We start from the raw sequence: 23,389 nt of genomic DNA, 5'->3' as shown, positions 1-23,389 counted from the left end.
TTTAGAATGGTGCCACTTTGGGGTATTTTCTGTCATGTACACCCCTCAAAATGACTTTAAATATGATGTGGTCCCTAAAAAAAAAAATGGTTTTGTAAATTTTGTTGTAAAAATGAGAAATAGCTGGTCAACTTTTAACCCTTATAACTTCCTAACTAAAAAAAATTTTGCTTCCAAAATCGTGCTGATGTAAAGTAGACATGTGGGAAATGTTATTTATTAAGAAATTTGTGTGACACATCTCTCTGATATAAGGGCATAAAAATTTAAAGTTTTAAAATTGCAAAATGTTCAAAATTTTCGCCATATTTCCGTTTTTTTCATAAATAAACACAAGACTTATCGAAGACATTTTACCACTAACATGAAGTACAATATGTCACGAAAAAAACAGTCTCAGAATCAGCGGGATCCATTAAAGCGTTCCAGAGTTATAACCTCATAAAGTGACAGTGGTCAGAATTGTAAAAATTGGCCTGGTCTTTAAGCTGCAAACTGGCTCTGTCGCTAAGGAGTTAAATTGATGGTGGTTTGAGTGCTGAGACCCCCACTGACTGCTGAAATGAAAGAGCAAATGCGTTCAGCCAAGTGTTGCTTTACTCTATACTGAAGACGGGCTCACAGGCTTTCTATTGATCTTCTGTTTTGTCTCTGAGGTGTGCAATGTTCAGCTGGGTGCATTTGACCCTCTACTTTGTGTCTACTTCCCGACCTTTGACACAAGGTATGTGTCATGAAAGTTGGTGACAATCCGACCTGTGATGCATATGCTGTGTCACGGGGGGATCGCGTTCCTGCGGGTCGGGTGACCAGGGTCACTCAAAGGTCACCCGACCCGCAGGCACAGGACCCTTTGTGCTTCACCCCAGGGGGGGTGGCTTAGCCCCCCTAGGGCTATGATCGCTCTGATTGGCTGTTTCGCTTTTAACAGCCAATCAGAGCGATTGTAATATTTCACCAATGAAATTTGGTGAAATATTACAATCCAGCTATGGCCGATGCTGCAATAGCATCTGCGATGGCTGGAGACCGAGATCCGACCCCCCCTCCTCCCCCATGACTGATGGGGCCGATCGGACACGGCAATCTGCCGCCGCCGTTAACATCTGCTCCCCTCCCCCCGGTACCTCCTATGTCCCTCTGGCCTTCCCAGTGTCCCACCGTCCCAGATCATGGGCGCCGCCATCTTGGGAAATGGCGCCCGTCGTGCTGCAGATTCATTCATTCATTTATTCATTCATTCATTTTGATCACTGTGATAAAATCTCATAGTGATCAAAATAAAATAAAAATAGTAAATAAACCCATCCTTTATCACCCCCATAGGTAGGCACAAATAATAAAATAAAGAAAATATTTCTATTTTTCCATTAGGGTTAGAATTAGGGTCAGAGTTGGAATTAGGGTTAGGGTTGGACTTAGAGTTAATGTTAGGGGTGGGTTGAGGTTGGGATTAGGGTTAGGCTTGTGGTTAGGGTTAGAGTTGGGATTAGGGTTAGGGGTGTGTTGGGGTTAGGGTTTTGGTTAGGGTTATGAATTAGGGTTAGGGGTGTAACAACCCTGCTGGCATCACTGCATAGCCTCCCATCCCCCGCACACCAACTTACTTACTGCTTCAAGCCATGCTGTGAATTCTGTCTGTTGCTAGCCCTGCGCTCCGTGCCTCTGCTCTCCTGTATGCTTCCAAGCTATGTGTGTATAGGGGGGCGGCGCCAGAACTCTCTGGTTCTTATGCAGTCGAGGTGCACCTTTGTAATCTGTCCCTGACCAATCACGATGAGCCCTTGACTATTTAGTTCCGCCACACCAACTAACCCTTGCCTGTGCAATGTCTCAAACTCAGTTAGCTCCTTGCTGCTGAAGTAGCCAGGCCCTGTCCTATGTCTTGCCTTCTCTGAGAGGCTTTACTCCTAGCTTTGTCTTCCACACTCTGGTTGCCCGCCAGGAGGCTATATCCTGGTCCCTGTCTTGTCCTAGCTTTGTCTGTGTACCTTGTCTGGTACTTCCCTGTCCGCCTGCCAGAAGGCTGAATATCCTGGTCCTTGAGTCTTTGTCCCTGTACCTTGTCTGAACTCTGTCCTACCCCTGCCTCCTTGTCTTTGGCTTCCTTCCCTGCTTTGTCTTTCCTTGTGTCCTCCCAGTCTGTGCCTCTGCATCCTTGCAGCTCTGTCTGTGCCTCTGCATCCTTGCAGCTCTGTCTGTGCCTCGGCAGCCTTGCAGCTCTGTCTGTGCCTCGGCAGCCTTGCAGCTCTGTCTGTGCCTCGGCAGCCTTGCAGCTCTGTCTGTGCCTCGGCAGCCTTGCAGCTCTGTCTGTGCCTCGGCAGCCTTGCAGCTCTGTCTTCTCTGCTGCTGCAGAGCTTCTTGCTGCAGCTTCTCTCCGCAGACCTTGTGGTTCAGTTTTTGCTCCGCTCCTGCTGTCGCTGCAGAACCTCTTTCTGCAGCTTCTCTCCGCACTCTTGCGGCTCCGCCTACTCCGCACTCTTGCGGCTCCGCCTACTCCGCACTCTTGCGGCTCCGCCTACTCCGCACTCTTGCGGCTCCGCCTACTCCGCACTCTTGCGGCTCCGCCTACTCCGCACTCTTGCGGCTCCGCCTACTCCGCACTCTTGCGGCTCCGCACTCTTGCGGCTCCGCACTCTTGCGGCTCCGCACTCTTGCGGCTCCGCCGGCTCCGCACTCTTGCGGCTCCGCCTGCTCCGCACTCTTGCGGCTCCGCACTCTTGCGGCTCCGCACTCTTGCGGCTCCGCACTCTTGCGGCTCCGCCGGCTCCGCACTCTTGCGGCTCCGCCTGCTCCGCACTCTTGCGGCTCCGCCTACTCCGCACTCTTGCGGCTCCGCCTACTCCGCACTCTTGCGGCTCCGCCTACTCCGCACTCTTGCGGCTCCGCCTACTCCGCACTCTTGCGGCTCCGCCTACTCCGCACTCTTGCGGCTCCGCCTACTCCGCACTCTTGCGGCTCCGCCTACTCCGCACTCTTGCGGCTCCGCCTACTCCGCACTCTTGCGGCTCCGCCTACTCCGCACTCTTGCGGCTCCGCCTACTCCGCACTCTTGCGGCTCCGCCTACTCCGCACTCTTGCGGCTCCGCCTACTCCGCACTCTTGCGGCTCCGCCTACTCCGCACTCTTGCGGCTCCGCCTACTCCGCACTCTTGCGGCTCCGCCTACTCCGCACTCTTGCGGCTCCGCCTACTCCGCACTCTTGCGGCTCCGCCTACTCCGCACTCTTGCGGCTCCGCCTACTCCGCACTCTTGCGGCTCCGCCTACTCCGCACTCATGCTCATATTCCACTCTCCTTTCCGTACCCGTACCTGCACCTCCTATTTGAACAGGACCCTACCTGTTCCTCCATATTCCATTCCTTCCAGTCAGTACCCGCTCCTGCTGTGTGAACAGGACCCTACCTGTTCCTTTGCACACCACACCTCCCTGCCCTGTGTCTCCAAGCCGTGTCTGCTTGCCCTGTGTCTCCGAGCCACGCCTGCTTGCCTAGTGTCTCGAAGCCACTTCTGCTTGCCCAGTGTCTCAGCCGTGCCTGTCATGTCTACCTGCCTGCCTGTCTGTAGCTTCTATCTATCCAAGTGACTTGTCCCCGAGTGAGATCAGCATCCACAGCCAGACACCACCCTGGAGTGGCACCTGACAGCTATCTGCCGCACAAGCTTGACCTCACCATCAGAGGCTCCAGTGAAGACCAAAGTAGCTGTCGTAGTCACGCCCCTTCCAGGGTAGTCTGGTTTGTGGCTCAGTGGGGCCACAAACCCCCGGCTTGCGTCAATCAGCCAAGGCGCAAGCTTGACAAGGGGTGTGTTGGGGTTAGGTTTGGAGTTACAATTGAGGGGTTTCCACTGTTTAGGCACATCACGGGGTCTCCAAACGCGACATGGCGCCACCATTTATTCCAGCCAATTTTGCGTTCAAAAAGTCAAACAGTGCGCCCTCCATTCTGAGCCCCGACGTGTGCCCAAACAGTGGTTTACCCCCACATTTGGGGTATCAGCGTACTCAGGAAAAATTGCACAACAAGTTTGGGGGTCTAATTTCTCCTTTTACTCTTGGGAAAATAAAAAATTGGGGGCTAAAAAAATTATTTTTGCGGAAAAAAATGATTTTTTATTTTCACGGCTCCACGTTATAAACTTCAGTGAAGCACCTGGGGGTTTAAAGTGCTCACCACACATCTAGATAAGTTCCTTGCGTGGTCTAGTTTCCAAAATGGGGTCACTTGTGGGGGGTTTCCACTGTTTATGAACATCAGGGGCTCTGCAAACGTAACATGACGCCCGCAGACCATTCCTTCAAGTCGGCATTTCAAAACGTCACTACTTCCCTTCCGAGCCCCGACGTGTGCCCAAACTGTGGGCCCCCCCCCACATATGGGGTACCAGCGTACTCGGGACAAACTGGACAACAACTTTTGGGGTCCAATTTATGCCGTTATCCTTGTGAAAATAGAAATTGTGGGCTAAAAATAATTTTTTGAGGAAAAAAATGATTTTTTATTTTCACTGCTCTGCGTTATAAACTTCTGTGAAGCACTTGGGGGTTCAAAGTGCTCGCCACACATCTAGATAAGTTCCTTGGGGGGACTAGTTTCCAAAATGGGGTCACTTGTGGGGGAGCCCCAATGTTTAGGCACACAGGGTCTCTCTGAACGCGACATGGTGTCCGCTAATGATTGGAGCTAATTTTCCGTTCAAAAAGTCAAATGGCGCTCCTTCCCTTCCGGATCCTACCGTGCGTCCAAACAGTGGTTTATGACCACATATGAGGTATCGGTGTACTCAGGAGAAATTGCCCAACAAATTCTAGGATCCATTTTATCCTGTTACCCATGTGAAAATGAAAAAAATTGATGCTAAAAGAAAATTTTTGTTGGAAAAACTAAAATGTCCATTTTTTCCTTCCTCATTGCTTTAGTTCCTGTGAAGCACCTGAAGGGTTAATAAACTTCTTGAATGTGGTTTTGAGTAGCTTGAGGGGTGCAGTTTTTAGAATGGTGTCACTTTTGGGTATTTTTTGCCATATAGACCCCTCAAAGTGACTTCAAATGTGAGGTGGTCCCTAAAAAAAAAAAAAAAAAAAAAAAAATGGTATTGTAAATTTTGTTGTAAAAATGAGAAATCGCTGGTCAACTTTTAACCCTTATAACTTCCTAACAAAAAAAAATGTTTCCAAAATTGTACTGATGGAAAGTAGACATGTGGGAAATGTTATTTATTAACTATTTTGTGTCACATAACTCTGTTTTAACAGAATAAAAATTCAAAATTTGAAAATGGTGAAATTTTCAAAATTTTCGCCAAATTTCTGTTTTTTGCACAAATAAATGCAAAAATTATCGACCTAAATTTACCACTAACATGAAGCCCAATATGTCACGAAGAAACGTTCTCAGAATCGCTAGTATCCGTTGAAGCGTTCCTGAGTTATTACCTCATAAAGGGACACTGGTCAGAATTGCAAAAAAATGGCCAGGTCATTAAGGTCAAAATAGGCTTGGTTATGAAGGGGTTAATGGTGGGGAACTTGGCACTTGGACAGTCTCATTGTCAACAGTTTTATGAAAATGCAGTTACACTTTAACTAAGAACACATTCCTAATACTTGAGAATCTATGTAAAGCCTCATTCACACTTCCATGATAAAAATGGTACCAATGTTGTTATCAGTGTTTGGTTCATCTGTCCATTTTTACCATTAGGGTGTCACCTGTGTTTTTTCACAGAAGGATAAATAAATTGCAAAGCTTCCCCTATCCTAGAGCAATAGACTTGTATTGGCACATTTCCTGGAAAAAATGAGCTTTGAGCAGACATACAGGTGCTTCTCACTAAATTAGAATATCATCAAAAAGTTAATATATTTCAGTTCAATGCAAAAAGGGAAACTCATATCTTATATTGAGTTATTACAAACAGTGATCTATTTCAAGTGTTTATTTCTGTTAATATTGATGATTATGGCTTACAGCCAATGAAAACCAAAAGTTATTATCTCAGTAAATTAGAATTATTAATGAAAAAACACCTGCAAAAGTTTCCTAAACATTTAAAAAGGTCCCTTAGTCTAAGTAGGCTCCACAATCATGGGGAAGACTGCTGACTAGACAGATGTCCAGAAGGCAGTCATTGATACACTCCACAAGGAGGGTAAGCCACAAAAGGTCATTGCTAAAGAAGCTGGCTGTTCACAGAGTGCTGTATCTAAGTATATTAATGGAAAATTGGATGGAAGGAAAAAGTGTGGTAGGAAAAGGAGCACAAGCAACCGGAATAGCTGCAGCCTTGAAAGGATTAAGGAAAGGCCATTCCAAAATTTTGGGGCAATTCATTGCTAATGGAGTCATTGCTTCAAGAGCCACCACACACAGACGTATCCAGGACATTGGCTACAAGTGTCGTATTCCTTGTGTCAAGCCACTCGTGACCAATAGACAATGCCAAAAGCATCTTAGCTGGGCCAAGGAGAAAAAGAACTGGACTGTTGCTCAGTGGTCCAAGGTGTTGTTTTCAGATGAAAGTAAATTTTGCATTTCATTTGGAAATCGAAGTCCCAGATTCTGGAGGAAGAGTGGAGAGGCACACAATCCAAGCTGTTTGAGGTCTAGTGTGAAGTTTCCACAATCAGTGATGGTTTAGGGAGCCATGTTATTTGCTGGTGTAGGTCCACTGTGTTTTATCAAGACCAAAGTCAGTGCAGTTGTCTACCAGGAAATTTTAGAGCACTTCATGCTTCTCTTTGCCAACAAGCTTATTGGAGATGGAAATTTAATTCTCCAGCAGGACTTGGCACCTGTCCACACTGACAAAAGTACCGGTACCTGGTTTAAAAACAACAGTATCACTGTGCTTAATTGTCCAGCAAACTCGACTGACCTTAACCGCATATTTACCCCATAGAGAATCTATGGGGTATTGTCAGGAGGAAGATGAGAGACACCAAACTCAACAATGCAGACAAGCTGAAGGCTGCTATCAAAGCAACCTGGGCTTCCATAACATCTCAGCAGTGCCACAGGCTGATCTTCTCCTTGCCATGCCGCATTGATGCATTATTTGATGCAAAAGGAGCTCCGACCAAGTATTAAGTGCATTTACTGAACATTTCAGTAGGCCAACCTTTCGGATTTTAAAATCCTTTTTAAAGCTGGTGTTATAAAGTATTCTAATTTACTGAGATAATGACTTTTGGGTTTTCGTTGGCTGTAAGCCATAATCATCAGCATTAACAGAAATAGACACTTGAAATAGATCACTCTGTTTGTAATGTCTCTAAATAATGAGTTTCACTCTTTGTATTGAAGAACTGACATAAATTAACTTTTTGACGATGATCTAATTTTGTGAGAAGCACCTGTATAATTCGTGAAAAAAACACTGATATGTGAACAGCCCCATTACTTATAATGGGTATGTGTTGTATTCGTGAAAAGCATGAATAATACAAGTGCGTCCAAATGAAGCCTAAAACATATGTTCAAATTCATGCACAATTTCACATATACAATAAATCTGCATAAAGAGTTGAGTAAAACTGGGTGAGACTAAAAGCCATTCTTCTCATAGCTTCATATTCCATGGATTGATCTGTATTTTTTATCAAGGTATTTTCAGGTAGAAGAGCGAGTACATTATCTTTGGGGTCAGCGTCGAAGTTTATCAATTTCAGCTCTAATGGTCTTGCCACTTATTTCAAAGAAAAAGATGGAATTTCTTACAAGAGATAGGATTTTCCAGAACCCACGACAACACTCATGAAAGATAAGCAAAAGAACCATGCGGAAACGTACCCTAACAGTATATTTGAGCAGACTTTGTCCTAATCCATTCCGGAGGAATTTCAAAATGACTTTGACCGGTGTTCCATCCTTTTATATCTGCCAATGAGTTAATCAGAAATTTTCGACAAGTCCTGCTATAGATTCTTGTTGATACGTTTTACTATTCTGCAGTAATGTCAAGATCAAATTTGACAAAAACGCTCTATCTTCTTGTAGGTTCTTTTTAATATGCCATGCTGTCCAATGCCAGTTGGACACTTGAGGATGTAGAATTGGATCCTGAGACAGCAGGTCTTGAATCTCCGCCATTACTCGTGTCTTGGCAATGTACGTCGTCCTCATCCATGAAAACCCACACCTCTCTGGCCAAAATATCGCTGAGGATTACCCTTGTTCGGTCTTCCCTGATCTTTTTCAGAACTGATGAAATCAACACAATAGGGGGGGGGGGAGCATAGGCTAGACTGCATTCACAATTTTTGAACAAGATCTTCTTGACTTGCTATTCTGCCTGTCTGCAACATGATCTATGTAAGAGAGCTCCCATAGGTCCACATTCTGACCAAACATTGATTCAAAGTCCATTTCTTCTGCTTCAGATGGACGCGACTTTTGATAGTCCACCCAGCAATTTTATTCCCCCTTTATGTGAAGAGCTGTTAGGGATGAGAGGTGGCACTCCACAATCCCATAGATCTGATTGGACACACTCATTAGCGATCTGGACTTTGTTGCCCCTTGATAGTTTATGTAGGTGACAGTTACCCTGTTGTCTTACAGGATTCTCACATGTTGACCTTGTATGGACGGAAGTAACTCTCTTAATGACTTTCTTACTGGTAAGAGCTTATTTAGGGTGGAGAAATCAGATTTTTCTTCATTCATTGGTCCTGGACCAGGAGATCCCCAGATGTGCACCCCATCCTTGAGGGCTTGTATCTATTGTAATGACCCGAGAAATCTGATTCATGAAGGAAAATCCTCTAGACAGGTTTTCTGCCTGTAACTACCAGAAGAGAGACTGAGATGGTTGTTGTAAAACTAACTACTTTTTTATTTAACTGACCTTTCAATGAATACTTGTTTAACAGGATATCCCATTTTAACACGAGTGTGTTCTTAACAAAGGCATTGCCTTCCTCAGAGGTATGATCGGATTGTTTATTAATTTCAACACCTGGCAAGACGCCCAAACCTCCTTCACCTCTGGGAGATAACTCTTAGTGTGTCTAGTAGAAGACCAACAAAAATCTATACTCTCTCTACTTTCTTGATTGAATAGCCAACTTAAATGTGTCAAGGTATCTCTGATTTTTGAAATCGGAATCCCACAGTGCTCGACGGATCTGCCAACAATCAAGAAATTGTCGAGGTAAGGTATCGCCAGTGAATCTTTCTTCCAAAGGTGAACTGTCATCTCGGCTACAATTTTAGCAAAAATCCGAGGGGCCATCGACAAGCAGAAGTGAAAGGCCCAAAACTGAAAATGCTTGATCTGTCCCTTTGTGCTGAGAGCTACCCTTGGGAATCTCTGGTGTTCCACATGAACTGGAACATGATAATTTGCATCCTTTAAATACATGACTGCCATATAGCAATCTGGAAATAGAAGTTTTATGGATGATCGTTTAGTCTCCATTTTAAACGATCTGATTGTTAAGAATATGATTAGTTTCTTCAGGTTTATTATGGTCCTGAAGATCACAACTATTTTCTTAACTAAAATAGGGGAATGTAAATACCCCTCTTTTTCGGTTTGTCCTGGAACCTCAATGAGGACCTTTTTTTTTTTTTTTTTTCCCCTTTAATTTCCTCCTCTAGTGCCAGGTGATTGGTACTGTTGTAATATAACTTACCTGGAGAATCTTACTTCCAGGTCATTTTGTGGTGCAATGGACAGCTTAAAAACAAAACACAAAAGTCCGTGGCAGAATTGCATTTTTATTTCACCATTTTATCACGTTTGAAATCCCACCCCCCGACCCCGTCCAGCACATTGTATGGTAAAATGGATGGTGACATTCAAAACTACAACTAATCCTGCAAAAAATAAACCCCATACAGCTATTACAACATAAAAGTAAATAAGTTATTACTCTTGGAAGAAAGGGAGGAAAAAAACAAAAGTGCGAAAATGATGAATCGCCCATTCTTAAAATGTTGTAATACAGGTTGTTTTTCTTCATAGGTATGTTACTTGCTGGCTTCCTTATACGAAATATTCCATTCATCACAGATCAAGTGCAAATCAGTTATAAGTGGTCTGCTGCTTTGAGAAATATTTCTTTAGCGATCATATTGGCACGTGCTGGGCTTGGACTGGACCCAAAGGTAAGCGTTACAGCACCATCCTGTGTACAAAATACTACTCATTTCTTTAGACCTATACTGCATATCTCCATAATTCATATTGTTTAAACAGAAATTATTCACTTATGTCCCAAAAAATCGGGGGCAGCACACCATTCTCAGTGATTAAGAGCTTCTGTTTATTAGCCCATCATGGTAACTTGGTTAATTAGTGCTTGCTCTTGTGCTGCTATGATTAGTGCGTCTGTGCTGTCTCGGAGTCTAGCTTTCTTGAGCCATTGGTAGGATTTCTCCATGTCAGCTTCTCCATGTCAGATTCTCCATTATCTGTCGATGGTACATCCCATGCAGCGGCTTCCATCTCTTCTTTTGGCCAGCCCACAATTCCATCAGGGTATCTGATAACTGGCAGGGCATATGTATTGATGGCGCAAATTTTTTTCTTCCCATTTGAGCTGGCTCTTCAGGACCTGTCTTACACTTTGATGGTATTTGGATGTTGCTTCTTTCATTGCCTCCTCATCATGGTTACCCTATCCCTGTGGGATTCCGAGGTACTTGTAGCATGTCTGGACATCTGCTATGTGCCCTGCTGGTAATTCCACTCCATCAGTCTTGACTACCTTGCCTCTCTTTATTACCAACCGGCCGCACTTCTCCAGTCGTAATTTTCAACTACCGCCATAACTACTGCTGCCTTGCTCCTCTGCCGGTGTCTAATTACAGGGCCAATTTGCCACTACCACTTCATAACTACTGCTGGGCAATTACAGGGTCAATTAGTATCTGTTTACTCTACAATACTCCAGGACGCCTTCTTCACTGCCAGATAACTGCCAAATAGACTCCTTTACCTGTGCCAACATGAGTCATAACAAAAAGTATGCCAATGCCAGTGAAAGGAAAGCAGCTTTAGCAGTACGACAAAAACAACGCCGTGCTAATGAGACTCCTGAGGAAAAACACCATCGCCTTGAGAAGATTAAGGCTTATAAACGCCGTCGTCTCACACACGAATCCCCTAACTCTAAATCTATTACATTGGCTGAAGAAGCCTCTACACGCCATCACCGCCGACATCAGACGGCCTCTTCCTCATCATTATTATTAGACTCACAACAGGATGCTTCCACATCAGCATGTGGAACAAGTTACTACCACACTTAATCCTATATGCCGTTCACTGACATAACTAATAAGCAATCTGTTTCTGCCCTATCAATACCACCATTAGTCAATACCAACGCACAGTTTCTTCACATACAAGCTGCAGTTAGCCCGCAGAAAGTGCAACCAAGACAAATATACGATGGTCTCAAAACTAGGCGCACCCCATCGGTTGGACATGCACTTCTACTACAACCTCACATTTTCACTAATGATGAAAATAGTATTACCGAACACAGCTGTGGTGACATGACCCATGTATGTGAGCATTGCGAAGCTTTGCATTTTGTAGCAGAGATACCTTCTGATAACAACTTTACGCTCTCCTGTCAGAAGGGTAAAGTCCATGTACCCATACTACAATATCCTGATGTCTTTACACGTTTGCTGAAAGGGCAAAGTGAATTTAGCAAAAATTTCATGGATAATATTCGAAGTATTAACAGTTCCTTTGCTTTTGCCTCCATGGGTGCAAATATTTCACCACCTCCTGGATATGGCCCATACTGTTTCCGCATACATGGCCAGATCTATCATAGAACTGGAACACTACATCCCTCAGATGACCAGCAACGCGCATTTGCCCAACTTTACATTCTCGATACCACTACCGCAAACGAACAACGCTTACGATGTAAAGAAAATCAAAAATGTCATCCTACATTGATGAACATTATTGCCCTTCAAATCCAAACTATTAATCCTTTTGTGGAAGCTTATCAAATGTTACGTGATGTGGAAGAACAAGAAAAAATTAAATCTCTACAAAACGGAACTGTCATGCCAAACATCACTATGGCTATTAAACAAGACCGTACTCAAGACCCTCGACGCTACAATAATCCCACTGTCAGTGAAGTAGCAGTCGTGTTTCAAAATAACAATGGTGAGCCACTAATGTCCACTCGCAGGATTTCAGAATACTCAAGATGGCATGGCCGCAAGAACATGTCGCCGGCGTGGACAATGTCGGGATCCAGGATGGCGCCGGCGGAAGAAGATGTCGGGGATCGTGGAGCAGCGACGATGACGGTGTGGGTATGAGAGACGGAGTGAGAGGGTCGTATGTGGAGTGAAAGAGTGAATGGACGTGAGTGGAGGTGGTGAAAGGTGAGAGGAGTGTGTGTTGAGGCGGTGTGGTGTGTTGAGGTGTGTGTGTATTGAGGGTTAACATGGCAAGAGGTGTGTCACTATCCTCTCGATGCGATAGCATCGGGCCTTAATCTACTATAATAAATGCGCTAAGCAGCTTCCGGGTTGTAACAACTTCCGTCCAGTTGTAACTGGTGACGTCACAGCACACCTCTTGCCATGTTAACCCTCAACACACCACTCCTCAACACACACTCCTCTCACCTTTCACTATCTCCACTAATGTCCACTCGCAGGATTTCAGAATACTCAAGATGGCATGGCCTCAAGAACATGTCGCCGGCGTGGACAACGTCGGGATCCAGGATGGCGCCGGCGGAAGAAAATGTCGGGGATCATGGAGCAGCGACGATGACAGTGTGAGTATGAGAGACGGAGTGAGAGAAAGGGTCGTATGTGGAGTGAAAGAGTGAGTGGATGTGAGTGGAGATGGTGAAAGGTGAGAGGAGTGTGTGTTGAGGAGGTGTGTGTGTATTGAGGGTTAACATGGCAAGAGGTGTGTCACTATCCTCTCGATGCGATAGCATCGGGCCTTAATCTAGTATCATATAAATGCTCCTGCAAACCTCTCTCTCAATTTGCGAATAGTGGATCCTACATATTTTAATTTGCACTGAGTGCATTCAATAATGTGTATAACATAATTAGAATTACAATTGAGAAAATCCCAGATTTTGTATGATTTATTATTCGTTGCATTATAAAAATTGAGAGTTTTACTAGAATATGGACAAGTTTTACAAGAAGGGTGTCGGCATTTGTGGTAACCTATTGTCGATAACCAATTATTAGTGCAAGAATTTTCTGCGAATCCAAAAAACTAGGAGATAAAAAATTCCCCAGAGTGGGCGCTTTCCTAGAAACAATTTTAACACCTTCTCCCAACAAGTTGTCAATAATACTGTGGTTACCCTGCCTGGACTATAGACCGTGCAATTAAAATTACAAAAAATAAATCCAGAGAATTTCTTATCAATTTGCATAATCGTTCACAAAAAATTAATACTTTTGATTGTCCTACGTTGGTATTAACTTATAGTTCTTATTTTCGATCTATTTTGAATATAAATCAACAAAATTTACATATACTAAGAAGTGACAGTATTATTGACAACTTGTTGGGAGAAGGTGTTAAAATTGTTTCTAGGAAAGCGCCCACTCTGGGGAATTTTTTATCTCCTAGTTTTTTGGATTCGCAGAAAATTCTTGCACTAATAATTGGCTATCGACAATAGGTTACCACAAATGCGGACACCATTCTTGTAAAACTTGTCCATATTCTAGTAAAACTCTCAATTTTTATAATGCAACGAATAATAAATCATACAAAATCTGGGATTTTCTCAATTGTAATTCTAATTATGTTATATACATTATTGAATGCACTCCGTGCAAATTAAAATATGTAGGATCCACTATTCGTAAATTGAGAGAGAGGTTTCGGGAGCATTTATATGATATCTTGCATAGTACTACCAGACATTTGTCTAATGTTTCCAAACACTTCCTGTCTGCACACAATAGAAGTGTTTTCTTTTTGCAGGGTTTACGCCAGGGGTGGGGAATCTTTTTTTCTGCCAAGGGCCATTTGGATATTTATACCATCCTTCGGGGGCCGTACAAACTCCGCCCACAAAGTACATCCTGACTCTGGCACTGGTTTCATGACTTAATCTTTCATTGCATGCCCTTCAATGTTCAGTAGTGAACACTGCGTGTGTGTGCTAACAGAGCAAGAAGAAATTAATGAGCTTGTGGCAATCCAAATACAGCTCCCTGCCCAAGAATGCAGTCCCTGAGAATCTGCTCGGGGGCCTGATAAAAGGTCATCGAGGGCCGTAAATGGCCCTGGGGCCTGAGGTTCCCCACCCCTGGTTTACGCAATCGAACGTATCAGAAAACATCCCAGAGGAGGTGACCGAGAACAAGTGCTACGTAACAAAGAAGCATTTTGGATTTTCTTGTTGGACACGTGTACCTTCAGGTCTTAATTTAAGAAAAGAATTCTTGTTACATTATTGATTTTTTTGTGGGTTTTTTTGCATACTGATTTAACTTATTTATTTTTATGTACATATGTCATTTTTTTATACTTTGTGTTTTTGCATTGGCTGTAACAAATTTTGTAATTATTACCTTCACCTGTCTATCTTCTTTATATTATACAATGTTTCTCTCAGAGCTCAGCCTGAGTTTAGGAACCTCGTGTTCGAAATGCGTCCAGGTGCTCTGCAGATCAGTCCAAGGTAATTCCCTTCTTGGGTATACCCAAATGAACATAGTTGAGAAAAAAGGGCTGCTATCTGTTTTACTGAATTGTGAAATAAACTCTTAATATTTTTATTCCTTGAGCTGGATTTCTATTTTTTTGGGGGGGATACTTTTAACGTTTACAGAGACAGCTCCGTGCTCGGATTGAATCCTTTTATAAGAAGAAACAGTTGGGGGTTAGCTGAAATAACTCTTTTTGTATCCATGGAGAATCATAATGGCAGGTTAGGCCTCTTTCACACATCAGGTTTTCGCCGTCAGGCGTGATCCGGCGCTTTTGACAAAAACCGGATCCGGCGAAATGCAATGCCGGATCCGGTTTCCCCCCCCATTGACTTGCATTGGAGCCGGATCGAGCCGGATGGCCATGCGTTTCATCCGGTTTTCGCCGGATCCGGCAATGTGTCGCGATCCGGCGTCTGGAAAAAACGGCTACTGTAACGTTTTTTGTCTCCGGCGAAAAAGCCGGACACGCCGGATCCGGCGTGTCCGGCTTTTTCACACAATGAAAGCCTATGAGCGCCGCAATGCGCCTAATCCGGCGTCAGCCGGATCCGGTGGCCGGATCCGGTTTTTTTGGTCTGAGCATGCTCAGTAGCTCTGCCCACAAGACACATATAAAAAAGCAAGACAGTGGGACCCTCAGCCACACCCAACATGCCACCCAAGACAAGAACCAGGTGCAGGAGAAGGCAGGAGACATCTGCAGCAGCACCATCAGCACCACCACCACCCCAATTGGAGCAGCATGCTGAACAACGGGAGGGGAGTCCAGCAGCAGATGAGAGATGGTAATTATCAAATCCCCCATTCCTCCAAACTAGGGCCATGGAATATCAAGATATTCATTGGCCCTTTGTTTCTCTTTATTCAACAGCCGCCCAAGAGATGCAGCAGCAGCAGCAATGGCAGCAGCAGCAGCAGCAGCAATGGCAGCAGCAATAACACCACCCACAGCCATGGAGTCTGGCCAGCAGGAAGACAGCACATCTTCTTCTGGGAGCCCTCCCTCGCATCGTCAGCGTTTGACGGTAAGTTTTTATTTCCAAAATCCATCATCTCTGTAATATATGTCTATTCATTGCCTTTTATTTCAAAACAGGAATCACAAGATGAAGAGGAGCTCCCAGAAGAAGGAAGGGGTGGACAGACACCTGGAGTGGGCTCACAATTGGTAAGATTTTTGCATCAAACGCAGAAACACAACATCACACTACACACAACACATAGAAAACAATGTTCTGCAGGCCACACACAGCAAACAAATGCCTACATCCAAAGACATAACATTTTTTGTTTTCTTCTCTAGTCTTCCCAATCTGGTGCTCGGCCAAGAGGTCCTCGCAGTGCCTCCCAGGGTCGTCGGCGACAGCAACGCGGCGGTCACCAGCGTGTAAGTATAAATATTTTTGCTTTGTTTTTTTGCACTTTTTATTTCATTTCTTTTGTGGAGGCTAATTATGTTATTTTTGTCTTTTTCTTTAACAGCCTTCACAGCGTACTCCCGACTCTGACGGTGAGGATGGAGGTATTGATGTGGACCACCTCATCGATCTCGTCAGAGAAAGGGAGCCACTATGGAATATGGCTGACCGCCGCCATGCTGACCTTATCGTTACCCGATGACTCTGGGAGGAAATCTGTTCGCTCCTTGTGGACCGCTGGGAGGACCTCGATGCTCGGGCCCAGATTAAAGAGCGTAAGTATATACAGTACCGGTTGCTTGATTTAAACCAGTGTTTCCCGAACTCCAGTCCTCGTGGTCCCCACGGATCATGTGTTCAGGATTTCTATTTACTTTGGAAATCCTGAAAACATGACCCCTGGGGACCATGAGGACTGGAGTTTGGGAAACACTGATGTTGTATACTAACCACTTTGTCCTTTCTCGTTTCAGGGGAGAGAATTGTGAAGCGGTGGCGGTCTGTGAGGGATCGTTTCAAGAAGGAGTTCAATAAAGAGATGCGGGCCCCGAGTGGATCTGGAGGACGCAGGAGCAAGTACAAGTACGCACGAGCCCTGTCGTTCCTCCGGGATACAATGGTCACCAGAAGGTAAATATTACACACCACATGTGACAAAAAAATGTTTAGATGTAACTTTTTTTTTCAGCCAGGGCCATACCATGTCACTATTTTAATTGGGTTTTTTCTCTTTATTCCACAGCACGGTGAGCAGCACTCGGGAGCCTGCACGATTGGACCCTTCTGAGGCGATCCCTGAGGAGACCGGCACCGATGGACACTTCGACCGCCCCGGTACATCTGCACCTTCCCAGCCTTCCCACACATTCGACCCATCTGTCCCATCCACCAGCACAGGAGCATCGTGGCCGCCTACATTACATGAAGCTGCTGGTGAGGAGATCGCTTTCCCTTTACCCCACCCTTCTGCCCCTGCCACCTCTAGTACACCTGCGGGTACTGGGCGGCAGAGGGGTCAGGAAAAGACTTATGCGCCAGAGTTCTTGCATCTGAATGCATCTTTCCAGAACTGTCTAGAAGTCTTGTCAGAGCAAATCTCCGCAGGCTTTCAGCAGATCAACTCCAGCATTCTGGAGGTGAAGACACTTCTGCAAACCATGCATTCAGAAGCAAGATCTTCGCCAAACCACACCTTTTTCAGGTCTGTTGTGGAGCGCATGGAAACGCTCTCTCCTACCCAGCAGATGCATGTAATGCATTCATGCCACAGTGCTCTCCAGCACGTTACCTCCCAACCTCCTCCTCCCACCACAGTAGTTCCTCCACCTGCACCCCCTCCAGCCACTTTCCATCCTCCCCCTCCTATTACATACCATCCACCTCCCCAGTACCAGCCACCTCCCCAGTACCAGCCACCTCCCCAGTACCAGCCACCTCCCCAGTACCAGCCACCTCCCCAGTACCAGCCACCTCCCCAGTACCAGCCACCTCCCCAGTACCAGCCACCTCCCCAGTACCAGCAACCTCCCCAGTACCAGACATCTCCCCACTTCCAGCAACCTGCCCCGTACCAAACTCCTTCCCCATACAACTTGCCATCAACATCATCTGCTCCTACAGTCCCTGCCCAACCCTCCACTCCACCGCCCACCACCTCTTCTGCCTCCCACATGTCCACCCATTCTGTAGCTTTTTCCACACCTTCACCTCTAACTGTTCCTTCCCCACCACGATCCCAGTCCTCTCTCCACACTCCCAGTGTAGAAGTGTCCCGCAGCCCCTCCAGCAGTATTTCCACCCCACACTACACCGAGTTGTAATGTTTTTTTTTAATAAAAATGCCCATTTGTTTGTTTTCAAACATTTATTCAAAAAGTTTTTTTAACTTTAAAAACATTTTACAAAAAAAAAAAAAATTTAAATAAAAGTTAAATTACTTTTACAATGGTTGTCTGTCATTTCTTTCTGCGGCGAAATATGTTTACAAAAAAAGGTTAAATAATTTCAAAGGTCAAAAGGTATTCAAAACCTGGTATATAACTGTGGGTAAATTTGACCTTTTTGCCACAGTTGTGTTCCTGGTTGTGTTTGAAGCAAAGTATTTCACCTAAAAAGTTGTGTTTATTGTTGGTGATTTCCTAACAATGTACACAACTTTTGTTAAAAGGTGAAATACTTTGCATAAAACACAACCAGGTACACACCTGTGGCCTAAAGGTAAAAATAGTAAGACCATGACAAGATAGCCAACTTTGGTTGGCAAAGGTATATACTGTTGGTACACAAGTTTGGTTAAGGGCACAAATCCTGCCAGTGTACTCTGCCTTGAGGTGACATAAAGTATAGTGCAAAATTGTCCCTCATTACTGAAACAGTCACAGAACTTCTAGTGGTAATGTCATGGTAATCTTGCATGGTGGTTTCTTCAGAGGTGTCCTCAATGGAAATGGGTTCCTTGCAGATAACAAAATTGTGGAGTACCACGCAAGCTTTGATCACCTCGTCCACAGTTTCTGTCTTGAGGTTGATCGCAGTCAATAGGACCCGCCATTTGGCTGTCAGAATACCAAAGGTACATTCAACCATTCTTCTTGCTCTTGTGAGGCGGTAATTAAAAATGCGTTTTGTTCTTGACAATCCACTGCTAGAGTACGGTTTCAAAAGGTGTTCTGACAGCTGGAAGGCTTCATCCCCTACACAGACAAATGGCATAGGTGGACCAGATGTTTGCGGCAGCGGTCTAGGGGGTGGGAACTGGAAGGTGTTTCCATACAGTTTACGCCCCATGGCAGACAGTTTGAAAACTTGAGTCATTGGAGCGGCCATAGGCCCCAATATCAACAGCAATAAACTTGTATTCCGCGTCAGCGATGGCCATGAGGACAATGGAAAAATATTTCTTGTAATTGAAATATTCCGATCTTGATCCGGCTGGCTTTACAATGCGGATATGTTTCCCATCCACAGCGCCCAAGCAGTTGGGAAACTGACATATCTGTTGAAACTTTTCTGAAATTTCAATCCACCTCTCTGTTGTGGGCTCTGGTAAAAACTCTTCAGCTAAGGAGTCCCACAGTGCACGGCATGTGTACTTCACTATTCCAGATATGGTGGAAATCCCGAGTCTGTACTGGAAATGCAGTGACGAAAGGGATTCTCCAGTTGCAAGAAATCTGTGGGGAATTAAAAAACAATAAATTAGTTTAAAATCACAGCATTACATACCAAAACTCACCTATAACACTTGGAGATACAAACTACCACCAACAAGATTGCAGTGAAAGTGTGCTCTGATGCGAGCACATCCAATAAATGTGGCTTACCTTAAAGTCACCATCAGACGCTCTGCGGGTGAAACGGAGAAGCGGCAATAGGTGTCCGCTTTTCTTATGAGGTGTGCAATGCGCTCCACCAAGTAATCAAAATTCTCCATTTTCATCCTAACATATCCAAATAATTTCTCCGGGTTTCGTCTAAGGTCCATGCAGAGTGTAGAATAGACCCCACGCGTCATTCTCTTGAGGCTGTGATGGGGTGGATCCACAAACGTCGTCTACGATGCCTGATGCGCTGCTGTCAAGCTCTCTCCTTCTCCAGAACAAGCACCCTCAAACGATTGGCCTCCGCTGTAAAATCCGCCAAATTCTTCAAAATATTTCCAATCACAACATCCATCTTCGCCAGTAACTTGCTCTTCTCTCCAACCTGCACTTTCTCCTCTCCAACCTGTCAAAGAAGGGCTGTAGGAACATGCTATATATAGTTTTTCAGTAGCCAATCCCGTTCGGAAGGCCACAAGGGGCGATTTTAAAAACCGGATCCGGCGTAATCCGTCGAAAAACGGAACAAAAACCGGATGATACGGATCCGGTTTTGTCTATGAAGAACAAGACGGATCCGGCAGAAAAACGGATCCGTCACATCCGGTTTTACGAAATATTTGCCGGATCCGGCGCTCCGGCACGACGCCGGATCGCGCCTGACGCCGAAAACCTGATGTGTAAAAGTAGCCTTAGTTTTAGCATTTAGTGAACCTAGCAAAAATAAGCCAAGCAAAAAACAAGTGTGGGATTGCTCTTTTTTTTTTTTTTTTTTGCAATTTCACTGCACTTGGATTTTTTTTTCCCCGCTTTCGAGTACACAACATGGTAAAACCAATGGTGTTGTTCAAAAGTACAACTCGTCCTGGAAAAAATAAACCCTCACATGGCCATATTGACAGAAAAATAAAAAAGTTATGGCTCCAGGAAGACGGGGAACGAAAACGTAAAAACGAAAATTCCTCCGGTGCCTAAGGGGTTAATTTATTTTCCATAGGGCAGAGCCGGGATTTGGACCCCAGTCTCCCATGTCGTACTTGGGGCCCCTTTAAATTTTTCACTCTTTGTTACATTGCAGCCATTTGGTAAATTCAAAAAAGTTTTTTACTCTGTCGCCTAATTGGGGGACACAGAACCTTGGGTGTTATGCTGCTGTCCACTAGGAGGCGACACTATGCATAATCTGAAAAAGATTAACTTTGGCTCCTCCTCTGCAGTATACACCCCTGGACGGCGTCAGCCTTCTCCAGTTTTTGCTTAGTGTCGCAAGGAGGCACACCTTTTTTCTTCCGTTTTTTTTTTTCCTTTTTTCACGGAAATACAGATGAAGAAAAGTGGAAAAGTGGGTCTCCAGCGAGACTCCCGGCATGGCTCCCTCCTCTGTCCCCTATTAGGGGTACCCGGTTGAGGTCGAGGTGGTCTTTTCCCCATGTCGCTCCCTCCCCAGTCCCTCGGGTCCTGGTTCGAGGTCGAGACCCCCCTCCTTCCTCAACCCCTTTAAGGGGTCTGGGTTGAGGTTGAGGCGAGGATGAAGACCCCCTGACGGTGCCACGCACCCTCCCTAATCCCCCGCAGGGGGTATTAGGTTGAGACGCCTCAGGTAGGGTCGGAGATCAGGCAGCATTTCGCAGCTTCCAGGGACCCCAGGCTGGCTGAGGGATCCTGTTGGGGCCGGGGGGAGGGTGCGGACTGGATGGCACAGCAGAGACAGGGTTTTTCTGCGTCCCTGTCTCTGCAACAGCAGCGGCTCCATAGCGCTTCAGGGGCACCCCATACAAAAACCGCTACCCCTGCTACCCCCACCGCTATCCAGTCGACCATTCTGGGGGGGCCTGGTACAAATCCGCCCCGCCCCGGACTACCGCGCCGCTCTGGAGCCCTCCTGGGCATCAGGCTTCTAATTAAGGCCGCGGCTTCAGCCTAGCTGAAGCCGCCGCCTTTTCCCCGGCCCGCCCCCCGGATGACCAAAATGACACGCTGGAGTGTCATAGAAGGGGCGGATTGAGGCAGAAAGGGCACGTTTTTACACAGCCCAGCGCGCCCTTTTCAGCTCTCCGCCCCCTCCTCCCTCTCCTCAGAGCCCCGGTGGCCATTTTTTCTGGATGAAATCCAGGAGAGGAGCATCACAGCGGTCTCCGGGGGGGCACAGAACTTGGATCTGTCGGCGCTGGACCTAGGGGCACACCGGTGGGGTAAGCTCACAGCTGGGTTCTCATTACTCAGCTGTGAATCTATACTTCCTATAAGGCTTTCTGTGGGTTCCCTCTGCGTAGCCACCCCTGTACGATCCCTTATAGCCAGCCTCTGTGCACTATGCCGGGCTCAAGGAAGAGAACCAGGCAGGAATGTTTCTATGCATTCTGCACAGCCTGCAAAGCCACGCTCCCTAGTGGCAGCACGTATCCGCACTGCCGGGACTGCATCCAGAACTCTGGGTCAGAACCCCAGGGAGTCCCTACTGACGCTTCAGTGTCACAGGCCACGCCGGAATGGGCAACTCAGATGTCTCAGTCTATGTCACAGTCCATAGACAACCTAACTGCTACATTACTGCAAGCTCTGCAGAGTCGGGCCCCGGCTATGGACGGTACACAGCAAACGGACAGCTTGTCTCAGGAATATGCTGCTTCCGACTCTCACGGACGTAAGCGGACCCACAGGTCTCGATCACCTAAGTCGCACTATAGCACAAGGTCGTCCCCCTCTAGGGAGAGACAGCGTCATTCCAGGTCTCCTGGGCAGTCCCCTGCCACAGACAGACAGTGCAATTTACCACAGGGATCCCCCACCACAGAAGACCCCCGCCCCAGGTCGCCCTCCAGGGATCACCTTGGCGAAGCACAGGATTCGGAGGGCATCTGTGACTCCGACTCAGATAATGAAACGGTCAGGTCCGTGGTACCTTCTCCCCCTAGCAATACAGCGCTAGTTGAGGACATAATTTCTGCCATTCATCGGGTGCTAGAAATTCCAGAGTCGCCCCCGGAAGTCCCAAAACATAGGATTTGCTTCGAAAGTGTTCAAAAACCACCTAAGGTCTTCCCTAATCACGATGAGTTTGAGAAAATACTTACCAAACAGTTTGCGCAGCCTGACAAAAAATTCGCTAATCGCAAATATTTGGAAGCGAAGTACCCCTTCCCACAGAAAGACACCAAACAATGGACAGATCCACCTGAAGTGGACCCTCCGGTTTCTAGGCTAGCAGCGCAGACTTTACTCTCTGCCGGATAGCTCAACCCTCAGGGACGCAGCAGACCGGCAAGTAGAACGCATGGCTCGTTCTATTTTCGAAGCGGCAGGCGCCTCTCTGGGCCCTGCATTTGCTTCAGTTTGGGCATCCAAGGCCATCCTGGCTTGGGCCAAAAAACTACAGGATGGTCTTCAGGCTTCAAATCCTGAACTCTCGGACCAAGCGGTCCAGATGGCAGTGGTAGCAGACTACACGATTCATGCAGCCCTGAATTCCGCCAGAGGTGTAGCGGGAATAGCATCAAACGCCATCACGATCCGACGCATCCTCTGGCTGCGAGAATGGAAAGCGGATGCGGCCTCGAAGTCCCTCACGCGACTTCCGTATTTTACTGGAAGACTTTTCGGCGAAAAGTTGGACACCATGATAGCCAATGCCACTGGGGGTAAGAGTACCTCTCTCCCTCAACTAAAACCGAAACGCACGTTTAAACGAAGAAACCAGACGCGATTCCGATCCTTTCGGAATTCCTCAGGCTGGTCCGTTTCGCGCCCAGTGCAAAACCGCAACCATTCTCCACGCAGAGACAACCCACGGACTCAGCAGCGACCGGACAGGGCTTGGCAGTCGAAAGCAGGCCAAGCGAAACCCAAGGGAGGAAAACCTCAGAACTTGACTTCATCATGACTCGAGACCTCCGGAAGACACCCCACCAGTAGGCGGCCGACTTTTACTCTTTCAGCAAGTCTGGCTGCCTATTACAGAAGA

At 46.1% G+C, this 23,389-nt stretch overlaps 1 protein-coding gene across 4 annotated transcripts in view; it reads left to right on the top strand.

Moving 5' to 3' along the window:
• LOC141086092 (sodium/hydrogen exchanger 9B2-like) overlaps positions 1-23,389 on the top strand; it is a 149,978-nt gene that overhangs the window by 45,400 nt on the left and 81,189 nt on the right. For all 4 annotated transcript variants that reach the window (XM_073571786.1, XM_073571788.1, XM_073571787.1 and 1 more), the window contains one exon: positions 9,973-10,115. In XM_073571786.1, the coding sequence (XP_073427887.1) occupies positions 9,973-10,115 (143 nt within the window). The remainder of the gene's footprint in view (positions 1-9,972; positions 10,116-23,389) is intronic.

Source organism: Dendrobates tinctorius, unplaced genomic scaffold, assembly GCF_039654945.1.
Source record: "Dendrobates tinctorius isolate UK_male_01 unplaced genomic scaffold, ASM3965494v1 ptg000030l, whole genome shotgun sequence".
Classification (NCBI taxonomy): Eukaryota; Metazoa; Chordata; class Amphibia; order Anura; family Dendrobatidae; genus Dendrobates; species Dendrobates tinctorius.
This window is presented reverse-complemented; position numbering and strand designations above follow the sequence as displayed.